This window comes from Parus major, chromosome 3 (genome assembly GCF_001522545.3).
Source record: "Parus major isolate Abel chromosome 3, Parus_major1.1, whole genome shotgun sequence".
Taxonomy (NCBI): domain Eukaryota; kingdom Metazoa; phylum Chordata; class Aves; order Passeriformes; family Paridae; genus Parus; species Parus major.
In genome coordinates this window covers 107120840-107137798 of record NC_031770.1, presented here as the reverse complement: position 1 = coordinate 107137798, position 16959 = coordinate 107120840, and the positions used below count along the sequence as shown (strand labels likewise).

At 40.4% G+C, this 16959-nt stretch overlaps 1 protein-coding gene across 2 annotated transcripts in view; it reads left to right on the top strand.

Annotated features, from left to right (window-relative positions):
- Window positions 1-16959, top strand: part of CD2AP (CD2 associated protein) — a 77468-nt gene that overhangs the window by 14055 nt on the left and 46454 nt on the right. The window contains exon 2 of one of the 2 annotated variants that reach the window (XM_015623015.3): window positions 8148-8308. In XM_015623015.3, coding sequence (XP_015478501.1) covers window positions 8148-8308 — 161 coding nt within the window. Of the gene's footprint in view, window positions 1-8147; window positions 8309-12890; window positions 13151-16959 lie in introns of those variants that run through there. The other variant, XM_015623016.3, reaches the window with a different exon arrangement.

Below are 16959 nucleotides of genomic sequence, written 5' to 3'. Positions count from 1 at the left end.
TTTTTAACAGGTCTTTTAAACCATCACATATCCAGTTGCCTTTTGGTAGTGACTTGGGATAGTTTAATTATTCCAGAAGAATGATATTTTCTTGATAACAGTGCAGTGAGTTTTTTGATTGAGAAGACTCTTAAATTCCTGAGTTTTTTTAGTATCTGATAGAGGAATGGGAGCTGCAGCTGAAAGACTGAGTTGCCCGGACACGGCACTTTGTTGTGGGGTGTATCAGGCACAGCATTGCCAGCCAGACGAGGGAGGGGATTGTCCTTCTCTGCTCTATGCTGAGGTGGCCTCACCTTGAATATTCTGCAATTGTGGATAAACAGTGGAAAAAAGATACTGAACTATTGAAGAGGATTCAAATGAGGGTAACCAAGATGGTGAAGGCTCTGGAGAGGAAATCCATATGAGGTCATTTGGCTTGTTCAGCCTGGAGAAAGAAGAGACTGAAGGGAGACCTCATTGTGGCCTACAGCTTCCTCATGAGGTGAAGAGGGAGGGCAGACATGGAGACCAGAATGGCCTGAAGTAGTTGTCAGAGGAGGTTAAGGTTGGAAAATAGAAAAAGTTTCTTCAAGTAGAGAGTGGCTGGGCACTGGAACAGGCTCCCCAGGGAAGTGGTCACAGCAGCAGCCTGACAGAGTTCAAGAAGTGTTTGGACGATGCTCACAGGTACAGGGTGTGACTCTTGGGGATGGTCCTGTGCAGGGCCAGAAGTTGGACACAATGATCTTTGCGGGTCCCTTACAACTCAGCCTGTTCTGTGATGAATTTGATGTTGGCTCAGATGGGGGATGGTGCTCTGACTGGTCAGCCCATGTGCTAAGGAAGTGGAAAGGGGCTTATTGGGAATTTAGCCTGACTGCAAGAGAGTGTCTGATTGCCCTCACTCATCTAATGCTGCTTTGAACTTGCTGAGCCTTCTGAGATGGGGTGTGTTGAATAGAGCGAAAGCTCATACTCACTTCGACATGAGGTTGCTTTAAACAGAGCAAATACTGTTATCATCCAAACTGAGTCACCAGTGGGTGACAGCAGGGTGTTTGTGGTGCTTCCAGAGAACTGGGTGGACATAGCTGAGCTTGTTTTATGTAGAACCAGCTTGGGTCCAACACTGTGTTTGTATGTATTAGAGGCATCTTTAGTGCTTGAAAGGATTGTTTGTTTGCCCAGCAACATGAACTAATAAATTGTACAGATTTAGGTTCTCTGTCTTTGAAATAATCCATGACTGGAATAATCAATTTACAGCAAATTGGGAATTAATCGTGTATGCTTAAAAGAAAATGCATATAGAATGGCATGAAAATCTTTCTGTTTCATTGGCATTCTGTTGTATTATTACAAACTAATGAAAGAATACTCATGGCTCTGGGCCTTTTGCTTTAAATAAGACCATAAGTAAATATTTGAATAAATGAAGTCAGCATTATCTTAAACTGTAGAGAACCTCATCTGCAACATCCCTTCCTTGTGGCAGCAGAGTTTGCTTGGCTGGCACACGGGATCAAAGCTTCAGGAGCGGGAGGAGGTGTGACTGCTGTGGTGCGGAGCTGTTTGGCTGGACTGGAGCTGGCACGACTGGTGTGGTTCCCTTGGGAGGAGGCACAGGTAGAAATGGCTCTGCCATGTGTCACTGCCACTCCAGGGGCCTTCAAGAGGCACTTCTGAGCTGCTGTGAAGATAAAACATCTCATTGGTGATGTTCAGTGCTTGCAGTAGCCCTTGTGATGCAACTCTTTACAAGTCCTCCACGTGAAATGTGAACGTGATGGCTCTGCATGGCTCAGCTCAGTGAAATGTCTGCTATTCTGTGTGGTGTGGCTCAAAATTAGTGACTGTACTGTTAAATATGTGTGTATTGTATGGTCTCCATTAGCTAATTACACTTGTTCAGTTTCTTAATAGCATGGAACTGCATCCTTACCATGAGAGTTGACAGAACTTGTATCAAAAAGGTGTTATGTTAGGATGTGGTTTCATGGCAGATATTGGCTTTGAGCAAAGCAGTAAGTGGTGAGGGGCAAGCTGAGTGGATCTGTAGGGGGAAATTTCTTGTGTGAGAGACCACATTCAGGTTTCAAGTTTTGGACATTTTTATATCATTGTAGTTTTAGTCTTGTCCTATGGGCATAATGCCTGTTAAAAATTAATGTGTATTAAGTGCTTTCTTGGGTTTAGTTTCAGTGAAAATTCCAGATTACTTTGTGAGACTGTTCCACACTGAACTGAGCACCACAAATGAGGGTGGTTGGGAGCTTCACTGAGCAGTGTGGTCTGGACTGTAACAGGGATGTAGAGGTTGACCTAAAGTGGGTTTGAAGCAGTCCTTGTCTGATCCTGCAGTGAGACATCTTAAGGAAATAAACTTGCAGAAAGTTGTCATTACAAACTTTCTCTTGGGCTGTTTTCTTTACCTGATTCACTTATATTTTAAATAACTACTAATTTAAGCAGAGAGCAGGGGGAAAGGACTGCTGTGAATGCACACAGAAGAAAGCATGGGCTCACAACATCCTTGAGTTAAGATGTCTTGGAAATACAGCTTTGTGGGTTTCCTACTCTCTGTTGATGTAGCTTTATTGGGCACCATAAGAAGGAAGTAAGAAATGCTGAATATTTCCATCTGTTCAAGGTTCAGTCCCTTGTCTGCTTTTCAGTTGGATGGTTATTGGGGTGTGAAAGGAGGGGAGGGACTTTTGCACAAGACCAGTGCTCAGAGTGGTTTCCCTGATAGTGGGAAATGCAAGATGCTCCCCTATTCAGACTGAGGAAGAGCAAACCTACATGTGTACCCCAAAGGAATACTTGGATCTTTGGGGAACTGGTCATTATGGTAATTTGTAAACAGGAGTGTGAAGCAGGTGCAGAGCCTGGAGGAAGCCTGGCTGCAGAGCAGTGGGAGCTCCTAGCCAGGAGGGATTTGTCTTTGGTTCTCAAACCCTGGTGTGCACCTTGTGTATGTGTCTTTACAGGAGAGCTTTCTAGACAAAACTCACAGTTTTGGGAGCAAGAACTAGATTATTAAGAGCAATGGGAAGTCTGTCAGGCCTTTCTATTTAAGCATCTGGGTTGTCATCAGTGACTCAGATCAGGGTGACAGGAAATTATATGGTATTGTAGTGGAAAGAAAACATCCTTATAACCACTACTTATGTTTAACACTTACAAAGGTGTTTTCATTGTTCAGCACTGAAGCCACTTTTTCAGTGTTAAGGTCTGTCTTAAGTGGCTGAACATATAGTATTATATTAGTATTAAACCAGCTGGAATTCCTATAGCTCATAAATGGTAGAAACATTTTTGTGGGAATGCAGTTGTAAGGATCATTAAGTTCAGCACCTGATTTTGAAATAGTTGTGAAGAAAAGTATGGTAGTTAAAAGGGTAAGATTGTGTCCTCCGTGGTCTTTTGTCTCTAGTGGAAACTGGGTCTGCTATAAAATGAAATAGCTTTGTAATTCTATTCATACATAATAACAAAATTGTTAGGCTTTGTTTTATAGGAGACTGAACTTTGAAGGTTTTACATGATTAATGTACAAGTGGAAATAACAGTACTAATGAAGTTTGTTTTAGGCATCTAGCATCTATTGTCATAAATTGGAAAAGCAAAAGCTCAGTTTCTAATGTAACTGCAGTTCTGCTGGCAAGGTACTTCTGGAGGTCACACGACTTTCCAGGGTTGTTGTTCCAGTAAATGACTTTGAACTGGCCTGAAACCTGCCTGAAGAGACCTTTGTGGAGAACTGCAGCAATTCTTGCTGCTTCCCGTTGGACTCTGTCCTTCCAGGCCTGCAGCAAGTTTCAGCAAGGCTTCCCAGTATATGCAAGGATTTCAGGTATCTGATGAATCCCTCTCCCCTCTTTAAAAAAAAAATGTATAAGCTATTAAAGTGTGTTTTTCATGGGATTTATTTTAAATCTGGTTTGTGTCTTTTTTTTGGCTACTACAGAAAGGTCACTGGGTTCTGACAGTATTGTAGTACCCTAAACAAAGTACTAAGAATGTGAAATTGTGCTCTTTGCTGGATGAGTGTCTCTTTCTATTGAAGATACAGGCGTGCTAGAATTTTGGTATATTTTCCACTCTTTTTTAAATTTATGTTTTGATTTCTGCTTTAGGGCTGCCAGAGGGCCTTAGTTACCTCTAATAGGCAACTTCAGAAAGACTATGAGTAGCTGAAGGCATCCTTTGTTTACAATGAGAAAAGATGGGTATAATATGGCCATGCTTGTTGGGAGACTTGGCCTCTTCCTTGGCACTGGGATGTGGCTGGCAGAAGAAGCTGGTTGTGGAAGGTTTTTAGAAGTGGGGAGTCCAGCTATGTCAGCAGAGACTGAATGCCTGGTGCAGGGAGTGTTGCTGCCTTGGCTGACAGTGGGAGCTGTTTTGTCAAAGAGGTGCTAGGTAGGACAGTTTGTCTGTGCTATGGGGAATAACGTAGTCTGTAGCTGCTGACTGGCATTGATGTGTTCGGTCTGTTTTATCACAGAATCAGTCAGGTTGGAAAAGAGCTCTGAGATCATCAAATCCAGCCTGTGACCACCATCATGTCCACCAGACTATGGCACTAAGTGCCACATCCAGTCTTCCCTCAAACACCTCCCTGGGCTGTCAATTCCAGTATCTGATCACTCTTTTCACCCTTTTGTGAAGAATTTCTTCCTAACGTCCAACCGAATTGTTTCATTCTTGTTTTGTTAGTGAGGTTGTTGTCTTACTAAAAAGCAAGAGCTGAGCAGACCCTTCCCCCAGAGCCATTTTCCTCCAGAGACGTCCTGTCAACAATTTTTTTTTTTCCCCTGTTGATTTTAATCAGTCAGTTGCCCCTGAAAATGGGTCAGAACCCTCAAAAAACACCATCTGGAAGGTTCCCTAAGTATGTTGGAAAGCTATCATGGCTGGATGAGACATTGTGTTTATATATGTTTAAGTGGCATTTCTTTGGTTTCATTTTGTCCCACTGCATCTTGTGGGCATCTTGCATTGGGCACTGCTTGGTCTTTTCCACACCCTGATTTGATGAGATATCTCTGAGCCTTTTTCCAGCTTTTTCATCCTTTCCTTGTATGCAGGTACCGTGAAAACTCAGGAGGAAATTGTCTCCCCCTCTCAGGTGAACTTTGGTGTTTCAGGATGTGCTAGAAAAGCACAGTAAACCTCACAGTGTTCCTGCTTAAGCCTAAGATTGTTTTTCAATTGAGACTTGATCATTAAAGACTTTTAAGCTACAGATAATTCATCTGAGTGGGGTTTGAAGTGGCAAAAGCAGTGTAAAAAAAAGCAGAGGGGAGATAGGTGGTTTTGACAGTTTTGACAGCTTGTGTTGCTGAGGAGTTCTGCTGCACCTTCTTGCAACCTCTAGTTGAGAGGTTTTTTAAAAAAATTTAGACCAGCTTATATTACTGGAATCCACCTCCTGACTGATTGCAGTGTATCTGTTCTTGAGAAAAGCTTTTAAGTGAGAACCTGAAGTGTTCAGAATGAGTACAAGCATTAAGAAGTATAATCAGTAAACTAATGTAATTTCTTGTTAGTGTTATTGTAAGGAGTTGTGATTCCTTAAAAATGTTTTCTGTCATTGCTGGACTCTGCTTTTACTTGGGTAAATATTATACTTGAGGATGTTTCAGAGATTTATTTAATCTGGACTGTTTAGGCAGTATGGAGGTTTCTTGCCCATCACCTGGATGATTCAACTAGTGCTACTTGCTAATATTGAAAAGCAAAACTTCTAAGTGTTCTTCTTAAGCACCATATATTGTAGTAGCAATACATGGGATGTGTAGCTCCTTGCTTTTCCTCTGCCATCATATGAAAAAAAATCTATGGGATGAAACTATTTTAACATTCCCTGTGCTCCCTTCCACTTTACAGATGAGGCAACAGAATTCATGTCTGGTTTGTCTATGTATCCATGAGAGCGAGGGTGGCTTTGGGTATCACTGACAAATACAAGAGGAAATTCAGCACTTAAAATTTAAGTGTAAGAAGCTGATGTTTGTTTAATGCTGTTTGTCTTTGGAACATAAAGACATAGGGATGATGACTGGGAGGTTCTTCAGGTTCTCTGTTTTTTGTTGGCATGACAGAGTCGATGTTTTATAGCCTGGAAAGGTGACCAAATGAATGTGCTGTGTATTTCAAACACAAATACAGAAATGTTCTCCCAAGGTAATAAATAAGCTTTCAATAGAATTGGTTCATGTTGACACAGTGTGAGTGTGATTATCTACTGCTGCTGTGGAAAGAGGACCAGGTGTTCAGAAGTTCAAGTCACTGCTGTGAACATTTGCCATGACTGACAGTCTGTTGTGATCAATTTTCCATGTTTAGCTTTGTAAAGCTGTCCTATAGTGTGTATTTTGAAATATGCTACCTGCTAATGTACTTCAAAACAGTGTATCATGAGAGAAGTATGTGTCATGGAAATTTCTTACATTTTTCTACATTTATAAGTTTCCAGAATAGCTGGGTTGAATTGGTTGGAAGATGATGTTTTCATTTCCAGACTCTTAAGTGATGAATGGCTGTTGTCTTTATGATTTGTGACTGTCAGAATTTCCTGTATGTTTGGTAATATTTTATGTCAGCTACTCAAGAGACAATTCTGTGCAGAAGCAAGACAGAACTATTCTGCTTGCTGCAGGCAGTAATGGGGGAATATGATGCTTTGAAACAAACATAAAGAGTACATTTGGCAAAAATAAAAGTCTACACACAAAAAGTGTGTGCTAGAAGTTCCAGGTGCGTAACATGGGTAACTCTCGTGATGACTTCTGTTCATAAAGAAGAAATTTATTTCTTTTGTTAAAGGAAAAAAGCAAAATTAAGTATTTCTGTATGCACCTGCTCCTTTGTTAACAGGTGCATACAGAAAATAGTTTGCCAGACATATCGTTCAAGCATCTTTTGCATCTGTGGCACCATCACATAGTTCTGTTTTTTACTAAGGGTTTTCTGGCTTCATCCATAGGCAGCAGAGGGATAAAGGCTTAATTGCAATCACTGCAGCTGCATTTGTGATTAAAACTGCCCACAGATTGTAATTACACATTGGTTTAATGCAGCTGTAAGTCCAATGACAAGGAAATAATACTTCTTCCCATTTGATTCTTTTGTTTTTTAATTAATTGTTGGGTATTATTGTGCACTGATAAAATAAATTAACCTGGGAAAGAAACTTCTACAACCATTCAGGATTTTCTGTCTTTTAACCTTGTTGTGCTCTTCTGCATTGTGATCTGCAGAGGAGAGGGAGGTTTCGGTGAGAACAGCGTTTTAACATTTGGCAGTGCCTGGATATTTGACTGAATTTGATGAGAGGGAAGATTATTTGATTGCTGCAGGATTCTGGAAATTTCAGGCATGAACAGTTTCTTGATGAACAAATGGGTCTTTATTGCCAAACAAGCCTTAAGCTGTCAGTGAGCAATTCTGATGGATCTTGTGCAACAAGTATGTGAATACACTGCTGAGCTTCTGTGAGTAAACTTAAGTGTACTAAAAGTAAAGCTCACTTGCTTATTCTACTTCATACAAACCAAATTACTCTGAGAGAAGGTGCTTTTAACATCTCTGTGTAATTTAAGTTGTATGATACTGTCAATCACACACCTTCTGGCTATATTGCATTTTTTGGATCAAACCTGGAGAAATTAGTGTGCAGCAGTTAATTTTTTTTGCAAACATAGTAACAGGCTGAAGTGTAAGAATTAACAAAGCATTCCTGTACACACAGTGTCTGATCCTTGTCCCTGCTGGGCACTGAGTGAGAAACACTTGCCCTGTGGTCAGTGATTCATAATTGGTAAATCTTCAGCTGGAACTTGGTGGGGGGAAAAAAAAACATTGCCAGCAATTCCTTCCAGCAGACATGAACAAAAATCTGCCAACCAACCACCACCAAAATATGACCCAGTGTCATATTCCTAAATTTATTTTATTCTAATAGCTGACTATGCAATTGTTTCTTCCTCCCAAAAATACATGGGACTGTCACAAATGAGCACTGCTGTGAGGGAAATGCCTTTTGTTAGCAGTCCCTGTTAGGTTTGTCTTTTGAACATGCATAACTTTCAAGTTGCATTTCCCAGTCTGGGTTGTATTCATTGTGCATGTTTTGTTTTTTTTTTCCTTTTTAGTGGACTATATTGTGGAATATGACTATGATGCAGTGCATGATGATGAGTTAACAATCCGAGTTGGGGAAATCATCAGGAATGTGAAAAAACTGGAAGAAGAAGGATGGTTGGAAGGGGAGCTAAATGGCAGAAGGGGCATGTTCCCTGACAATTTTGTGAAGGTGAGTTTTCTGCACTGGCTTGATTTTACTGTGATGGTCTGGCTGGGTCATTGTTACTGAAATAGTCAGAATATACAACAGTTGTATTTGTAACAGGATGATTTTTTTTTATTAGGAACACATTCAAGGTGCTGAAAATTTTTTTATATGCTTTTGAAGATTTTTTTTAAATTTAAGTTCTGCTGTCTGTTCTTACTTTAGCATTTCTTTTGGTCTGTACCCTTGCATTATGTGTTCTGTGTCACTGACTTCTGCAGTGCACCGAGTTGTCTGTGGCCATGGTTACCTGCTTTAGTGGGATGAACTTAGTAAAAAAACAAGAATATAAAAAACCCTAAACCTACCTCTACAGAAGACATCCAGTCATGAGAGAGTTGGGAAAGTGGGGGTCACAGGTCAGTCAGCTCATCTATAATGAGAAGCTGCATCCTCAGGCTGTGCTGATGTGGATTCTTCAGCCTGGATCAAGCTGCTTTATTCAAAGGGGCAATTCTCCTTTATCCTGGACTCTGCTGCTGGCACTGCCTTTTTTGTGACTCTGCAAACTCCTTGGTGTAACACTTCCATATAGTCCAAGTGAATGTAGATACTCCTGCCCCTTTTACTTATTTAAATTAATTCTTTGCAAACCAAAATTATCCAATGTACCTTACGGTGAAACTTTCATGTTGTAAAACCCATGGAGGCATTGGTCCACTGCTATAAACGCTTCTTTACACTTGCTTATTTTAAATTTGACAAATTTTCTGAAAAATTGAAAAAGCAAAATTATTCTTTTCACTTGTCTGACATTTTCAAGTTGTTGGCAGCTAGTTTGAAGTAATTTTTGGGTTTTGAGTCCTGTATAAATAGTAATTTGACCTCAAGTGGTGTTTTGATGATTATTGTGCTGCTGTTCTTAATTAGCCCTCAAGTGCTGTGTAGGGAGAAAACATCACTCAGCTCTTTGCTGGTTTGTGTGTCATCAGTTTGTCCTGCTGAAGAGCAAAGATGGGTCAGATATGACATGTTTCTGTGTTAATTACCATACTTATTGGTGTTTTCTTGCCCTTCTGCAGCTGTGGCTTTTATAAACTTTGTTTAAAATTATTTCCATCCTGGCATCTCAGCTGCAGGTATTTTTAACTTTCCGGCTGTTCATATGCACATGGCATGGTTGGATGTCCTGAGTTACAGGGGGCAGTCTGTTTTCTAGAAGGCGTAGGCGTTTGGAGAAGTGGAAGGAAAGTTGTGTAGAAGAAAATTGTCACTTTTGTTTCATGACAACAGGGGTGGCTTGCCTTCTTGGTGCTGGAGCTGAGTTCAGTTATGAGGCTGATCTTGGGAGCTTTTCTTCAAGAAGGTATGTTTAGGCTGGAAAGCTGTTGTGCAGTGGTGAGATCATGGGAAAGCATCGATTGTTAAAAAGGTGAAAGTTGTGGGCTTTCTTCATGGTTAATTTGATTATAATTTCTTTGTAAAAGTTAATTTACAGGTAGTGATAGTTTTGAGAGACTGTTTCTGGGAATACTGTTGCAGGAGAGTGTTTTGGTGTTCTTTGTTAGTTTTTTGTACCTCCTCCCAGACCATTCTCATTTGCCACTGTAGTAGGTTGTTGGATCATGCTGCAGGATCTATGGGATGCTGCTCTGACCAGTCTGCTCCAAGTACCAAGCCTCAGCAACTAAACTCAAATGCCCCTTCTTAGCCTGGTGTGCTGTTAACACCTGCAAGGTGTGGGTGACCTGCTGGAGGGAGGTGGAAATAAGCTCAAACAGGGCTGGACTTTGGCCCTGTGATCAGGAAAGTCTCTCAAGAAATGGATTTATTTTTTTGCTGCTGAGAGCAACCTGCCACCATTGGGAGTGATAAGAAAGTGAGGATACTGACAAGAGAAAGAGTGTTGTTACCTTTCATGACACACATGACAGGCAAGGAACACCAAAGTCTGGAAGAGGACAAAAATGTGACCAGAGAGTACAAATTGTTGTGGACAGTACTAAGGCTTGCACCAAGTTTTACATATTTGGTTGCAAAATTCTGGGACTGTCCTTAAATATTTATTACTTCCTGAAAGGATCATCTTACTCTCCTGTTATAATTTCATGCATTAAATGAGGATCTGGCCTGAATGCATTATGTTGTTAAGTTTGTGGTAGCTTTTTGATGACATATATATACACACTGGTTTGTTAAGGAATGAACTGAGTCCAGGATATAGCCTCTCCATGCAGACTATGGATGGTAAATTATAATCTGTGCTGATCTGGAAAAGATTAAAATTTGAAACTGAAAGTGCATGTGTTATCCACTTGATTTGCCTTCATGTGTAAAATTTAAAAACAATAAATATGACAGATGAAACTTGGTGAAGATAAACATGTTTTTTTGTTCAAATGTTAGATATTATTAGAGAAAATAAATTATTTTTTTAAAAAATAAATGAAAGCATTTGATTTTCATAAACTGCAAGATAATTGGGAGGAAGATTCTAATTCTAGTTTGTTTTTGCTAATTTTGTTAGTTTGTCTCTTCTTTATCCTGTGTGAGGGCAGGAAAAGAGCTTGTTGCCTTGGTGGCAGCTGCATAAGGCTGCTTCTTGCCCGTTTGAAGGACAAGAAAAATTTGGACAGGAGGATTATTTCTGCATGCTGCCTGAATATGTTGGATGCCCCAGATTCAGACTGTATCCTCACTGCTAAAGCAGATCAGTCCCCTTCTGTTCCCTCCTTCTGGGCTCTGCTCATACATTGATTTGATTTACTGACATTTTATGCCACTTCTCATGCTTTGACAAATGCATCTTTCTGCTTCAAGTATGACTAAGTGCTGTCAGCTTCATTTTGGGCTGTTAAAACAGGAAATAGCTTTTTGGTTGTCTTCCTTTTATTTCTCAAGTCTTCCTAAACATTGTAAAATTATTTTAAATTGCGATAGTAGGTCTGTTTCACGTAGTGGTAGCAGTTGGGTCTTTGCTGTCAGAAGTGCAGCAGAGGAAGCTGATACTGTGTTTTTAATTTGGTTAATTTGTTTTTCAGTGTGGGTGAGCTAAGCACTATGTGACTTTGAAACACTCCTACAAAGAAGGGAATTTATGGAAGCTTCCTGTGGATACTGATAGAATGCTGATGTTTGGTACCTTATAACATCATCTAGTAACTTTTTGGTTGGGTTTTACTGGCTTCTACCCAAGCCTTTTGCATATTGATGGGGAGATCTGGGAGCATGATCAGAGCTTGGTGATGTCTGGTTCCTCATGCCACGTGGGGCCAGGATGTTTTCTGTGAGCCCACCACTTGATGGGTTAATGATCAGTCTGAGATTGTCTGTCCCAAAAGGTGAAGTTCTTGGTGCTGACTTGCATCATTTTGCTTTAAAAGAAAGAGAGTTTGTAGTCTCAGCTGAGGGGAACCCCATAAAGGCTCTGAAACATCCTCAGATACTACAGTGCAGTGCCACTGCATGGGGTGGGGAGTGGGAGGTGTTGTAAAGGTTGGGTGGGAACTCGATGTGTGGGATGTCCAAAGCAATCCTAAAACCAGAAGATGGTGGTAGATGTACAGTTGAAGACAAGTAGGTTAAAAAAAAAAAAAGGGCAAGCAATTACACTGCCTACTTGTGAAGCTCATTTCCTTGAATTCACTTTTCAGTGCTGTAGCTTCTTAAGGATGTTCTGCCTCTATTGCAGAGCTGGATTTTGGAGTGCACAGGTTTCCAGTGTTACTAACAAAACCTGGTGTGAAGTTCCTGTTTGAACTGTGTACATATCCTCTTTGAAAGGAGTTGAATTAAGAGTTCTTGTTTCTGACATTGTTATTGCCATTTTTCTGCTACTTCCTGTATGGGCAATTTAAAATAAACAACTTCATGAATTTCTGAAAGGAATTAGCAATGGAACCTAGCAGGCTTTTATTGTTTTCTTTGAGAGCAGATTTTCCTTTCTAAAATCCATCACGGTGAAAAATGTGCACATATTTGTTTGTTTCTAGTGTGATTTAGAGAAGTGCAGTAATGGTGTTTGATGTAATGTGTGAGATTTTTGCAGATCTTAAGGTCTGTGGAATGTGGAAGAGTTTTTGGTTTTGGGCTGGGTTTTATTTCTGTTTGCTTCTAGACTTTATATAATATACAGGAACAGTTCTCTGAAAGTAAAGATTAAGAGTCCAGGCCTTCCCTCCTTCAGGAAATCCCCCCAACCTCCCTCTTTCTCTGACCCAATGAATCTTAACTCCTTTTTTTACATTTACTTTGACAGGATATGGACTAAGATTAATTTTTGTTGATTTATTCGTTTTGAGTAGTTCTATTCACTCTCCAGACACCTGTTGATAACTGAAAGTGATGATTTGGTATTCATCCTTCTGCTTATTTTCTTAAGGATTTTGTCCCTACATAGCTGAGTGTTTTTAAGAACTGAAGTTCCTGGTTTTATTTCATTTATTGCTATCTTAGTTTTGTAAATAGCTGTATTGTGAGTAATAGGCTTTACATGGTAGTAAAACCAGTTTGATCATAAGCTCAAGGCAGTAACTCGAATGAGGGAGGAGCAGTGGATAGATTAATCAGTAGCTTTCTTCAGTCAAGGCAGAGAAGTTTGCCAGCAGGCTCTGGGGACATTCTGGTGAGCGAGCTGGACACTTCTCTGAGCAAGTTTGGGACATGCAGCCCCCCAGCCTTGGAGCTGGTGTGGGGACAGCTTCCTGCCTGCACAGGTGTGAGCAGCTGCTGCAGCTCTAGTGCCCAGCCTGGATCCTCTCCAGGTTAACACGTGAACTTTGCTCACTGTGACATTTTTCTTCCTTCCCCTAAATAAAGAAAACCTGCAACACTGGGCGTGTTCGAGCAAATATGTCCTTGGAAGTGGTAAGCTTGTTTTATTTTCTGTATGTTCTTAACATCAAATGTAAACAGACTTTGTGTTTCAGGGTAGTGAATGGAAACAGCATGAATTTAAAAGTTATGCTGGCAATATGATTTTGAGAGTTTATTTAGTATATGGTGTAAATTCTTGGTTTAAGAATTGTTTGTGTAATAAAATTTCTTGGGGTTGGTTTAGCTCATGTCCCCTTCTGTAGTATAGGGAGATGCTTAGATATTGCAGACAACTACTGTGCTTGCAGAAAGAGTTCCTTTTTAAAAGGATGATTTGTTTTTAGATGATTCTGTCTGTTCAACTTCCTGATCTGTTTGTGGAAACAAAACACAGCCCAAGCCTCTCTTCTTCCCTTTTCATCACCCCTGGAGGAACACTTTAGAGTATTAGCACAGCTGACCTACCTTCTTAAGCCTGTCTTTTCTGCCTATGTCCTGTGTTCTCACTGGAGGGATGCTGTTGTACACAAGTGTGCTGTGAGCCAGGGAGAGAAGTTTTGGCTGAAAGCTCCTTCAAGCGTAGCATCTTCCTTATTTCCTTTTCAAAAATTGTAAGTTGACCTCATCCAGAACTTTAAACGGGAATCATGGAGTTGGGAGGGATCGTGACAAGACAGACTCTTCTAGATTAGTTCCAATCTGGGCATGATTAAAAAGTGTAGTAACATTAGTTAAAAAAGAAAATTAATAAATAAACTTTAAAACAATGTGTATAGGCTAAGCCATACTCATTAGCTTGGAATAAGTAGGATGTATTTAAGGAATAGAATAAAATACCTATTTCCCAAATGTTGGTGTCTGCACCTTGAAGTATTCTGTCCAAAATCTTTGCATCCAGGTAAGGCTTGGAGAAAACAAGATATACAGTAATTTATCAGTCCTGTTGGTCAAATTACATTTCAGTTTATACAACCTTTTCCTTTGCTTTGTTATTGTTTTGAAGGAACAGTCCCCACTAGCAGTGGGTTGTGCAGGGAGGTGACTCTGAGTGCTCGGAGCAGCACTGCTTCCCAAGCAGCGTAGGCAGCCCTGCTGGTAAGAAGGTGATGTTTGCTTCAAAGCTGGCAGTTCTTGTTTCTCAGAAGCAAAGATTACATGCAAGATTGAAAGCCATATTAAGTAATTTCGGTTTCAGTGCTGAGTGTATGAGAGAAGCGCTGGGCTCTTTGTCTTCAGGCAAGAAGTGAAGCTGAGCATTCAGGCAGGTGCTTTAAGACCTGTTGCCAATGCTATGGTGCCACCCATTGTTCCTGCCGATTTTAATTCGGGCTTTTGGGGGAAATAGGGCCACTGGAGGAGAGTGTTGTATCAGGGGGTACCTTGTGCAGCCTGAGCTGCACCTGCTAATCCCATCCATTGGCACATGTCTGGGATTTGTGAGAATGGTGATGATGATTCCTGTGCTTCTGGGGTGAGAGACAAGTCTCTGCTCTCCAGCTGTTTTGGCCTGAATAAACAAGGAAACAGTTTTTTTTTTTTAATTGGAATGTTGGTAATTGGCTTGGGTGGGCCTTGCTTATGATGGGGAAACTATTATTTCTAAAAGCAATAGTAAAGAAAATTAAATCAACGGAAATCATTGACAGATATAACCAATGGCGCTGATATGTCAACATTTTCACTGTTTTTGAGCTCACCACAATTTATTCCTGTGACTTTTCCAGTTTAATCACTGGATTGACTGCTTGGATTCAGACCAGCTGGGTCCTGACCCTGTGAAGTCCCTCTGTGCTGTGACTGTTTCTGGCATGAAGAGGGGGCATCTGGAGGTGTATTTGATTTAGCACTCTGGAGCTGCTGTTGCTGACACAGCTGGGCCCACACAGCCATTTGTGGGCACCTGTGTGTGTCAGGTTGTCTTTTCAGCTGTCACCAAGTCCACACAGGAATTTCCTTTGTCAGTGTTGGTTGGGGATGTGTGAATTATTTCATATTCTGAGGCAGTATAAGCGTCTTGTTTGGAAAGAAAGAGCATGCAAGGGAGTTGACTATTTGAAATACTTATCTTGAAAGACTGTTAGATCTGAAATGTCATGGATGCTTTCCTCAAAACTATTTAACTGCAGGAAATTCGTTGAAATGATGTGGCCCTTTCTCTGTTCAGGGTGAGCACCTGTGCTTTAAGATGTTGAAAAAAATCACCTGAGAAGATTTCACTTTGCCTTCTCAAACCATTGTTTCACTGTAAGAGTAAAAATTTGTGGCATTGTTAAGTCTTCGGTGGCTGAATGTGAACACAGAATGGGGAAAACACTGGTGGGTCTTGCAATATTTACTATCTTTTCAAATATGGAATATTATATATGTTGATACTGTGTTATCAAGAGCATGAGAGAAGTGGAAAAAGCTTCTAAGTTTTGACTCAGTGGCAACGATGGTATGGAACTTTAGGGAACTTAAGGTGCTGTTCTGAAGGACAGCAGGATAAAGTGAGATTAATTATCTGTGTGAATATGCTTAATATGCTAATTATTCCCTCTGATTTGGATTATCCAAGTTTGTTGATCGTACCTGTGCCTCTTGCTTTTCTAAATGCCATATCAGCTTGTGATGTTGCTCTGTGGTAACTGCACACTCCTGGATACTCCCAGAGCTTCTCTGATAGAGTGTAATGGTTTGAGTGGAAGCAGCAGGTTTATACATGTCCTTATTCCTGTAATCACATGAAGCAGTCTGCTCCTTTGTCTGTCCTTATTTAGTTGTTACACTTGATTTGTGTGTAATTTTATAGCTTCCTCTCCAAGCACAGGAGCAAGGCAACCGTTCCCTGCCTGGAGGCTTCAAACAGGGTGTGCTCCATCAGAAGGTGTTTGCAACCACCAGAGTAAACTGCACAAAGCATTGCTGGCGTCTCAGGCAGCAGGGACTGTGTGGGCTTGTCAGGAACATGACTTTTAAATTTAGTCTTTCCCTGTATACAAAAGTCTAAAATAGAGCTATAAATATGCACTCTGGAATTAGCATATGTAGTATAGACCAGAGAGATCAGTTGTCCAGGTGCTGTTTGCTGTAATGTTTGTTACAGCCTGGGAGGCTCTGGCTGCACGTTCCAGCCATAATTGTAGTCCTTTGCCATATGTCCCATAAATCAACGTTTGTGTCTACCCAACAGAGTTAATATTAAATATCTTCTTTTGCTTTTTTATGAGGTGAAGTAATCTAGATGGACTTGAAGCTCAAACCTTCACAAGGGTAGTTCATCTCTGTGCTGTCATCTCTTAACATTTGTTCCATTTGTGAATTTTTTTGGTAGCTCATCATTTTGGAGGGGGAAGTTAGCTCATCTCTACTGTAGTGCTTTCAGTATTGAGTTTCAAATGTATTTGTTCCTTGAACATTGGCTTGATTCTGTGAGATGATCTGAAAGTTTCTTGTGGTAAATATTTTCTAGATTTAACAATGTTTTTTGATGCTCTTCACTTGGTAAAAATATATTTTGGTGTATGTATGTGAATTCATTAGCTTTGGACTTGGTGCAATAAGCTTCTGAATTCTTTGAAACTGATGGTGATGAGCATGTTACATAGATGTTTTCAAAACAGGAGCAGAAAGCAAGATGCTTTTTCAGTTAAAAACGTTAGTTAATGTATGAATCTTAAAGGTAACACTTCATCTTTAAACCTTTTCTAATCTACACTGAGACTCCAGATTTATAATTTTTTATATTATTTGACAATCTCTTAAGCATTTACTTTTGTGTCGTACGCAAAGGTATGTGAAGGGATGTGGATGTGTCAGTGTTTTAACTTGTGGCCATGAGTGAAGTGCTGCAGGTTTTACAGGGAATGCAAAGAAATGGT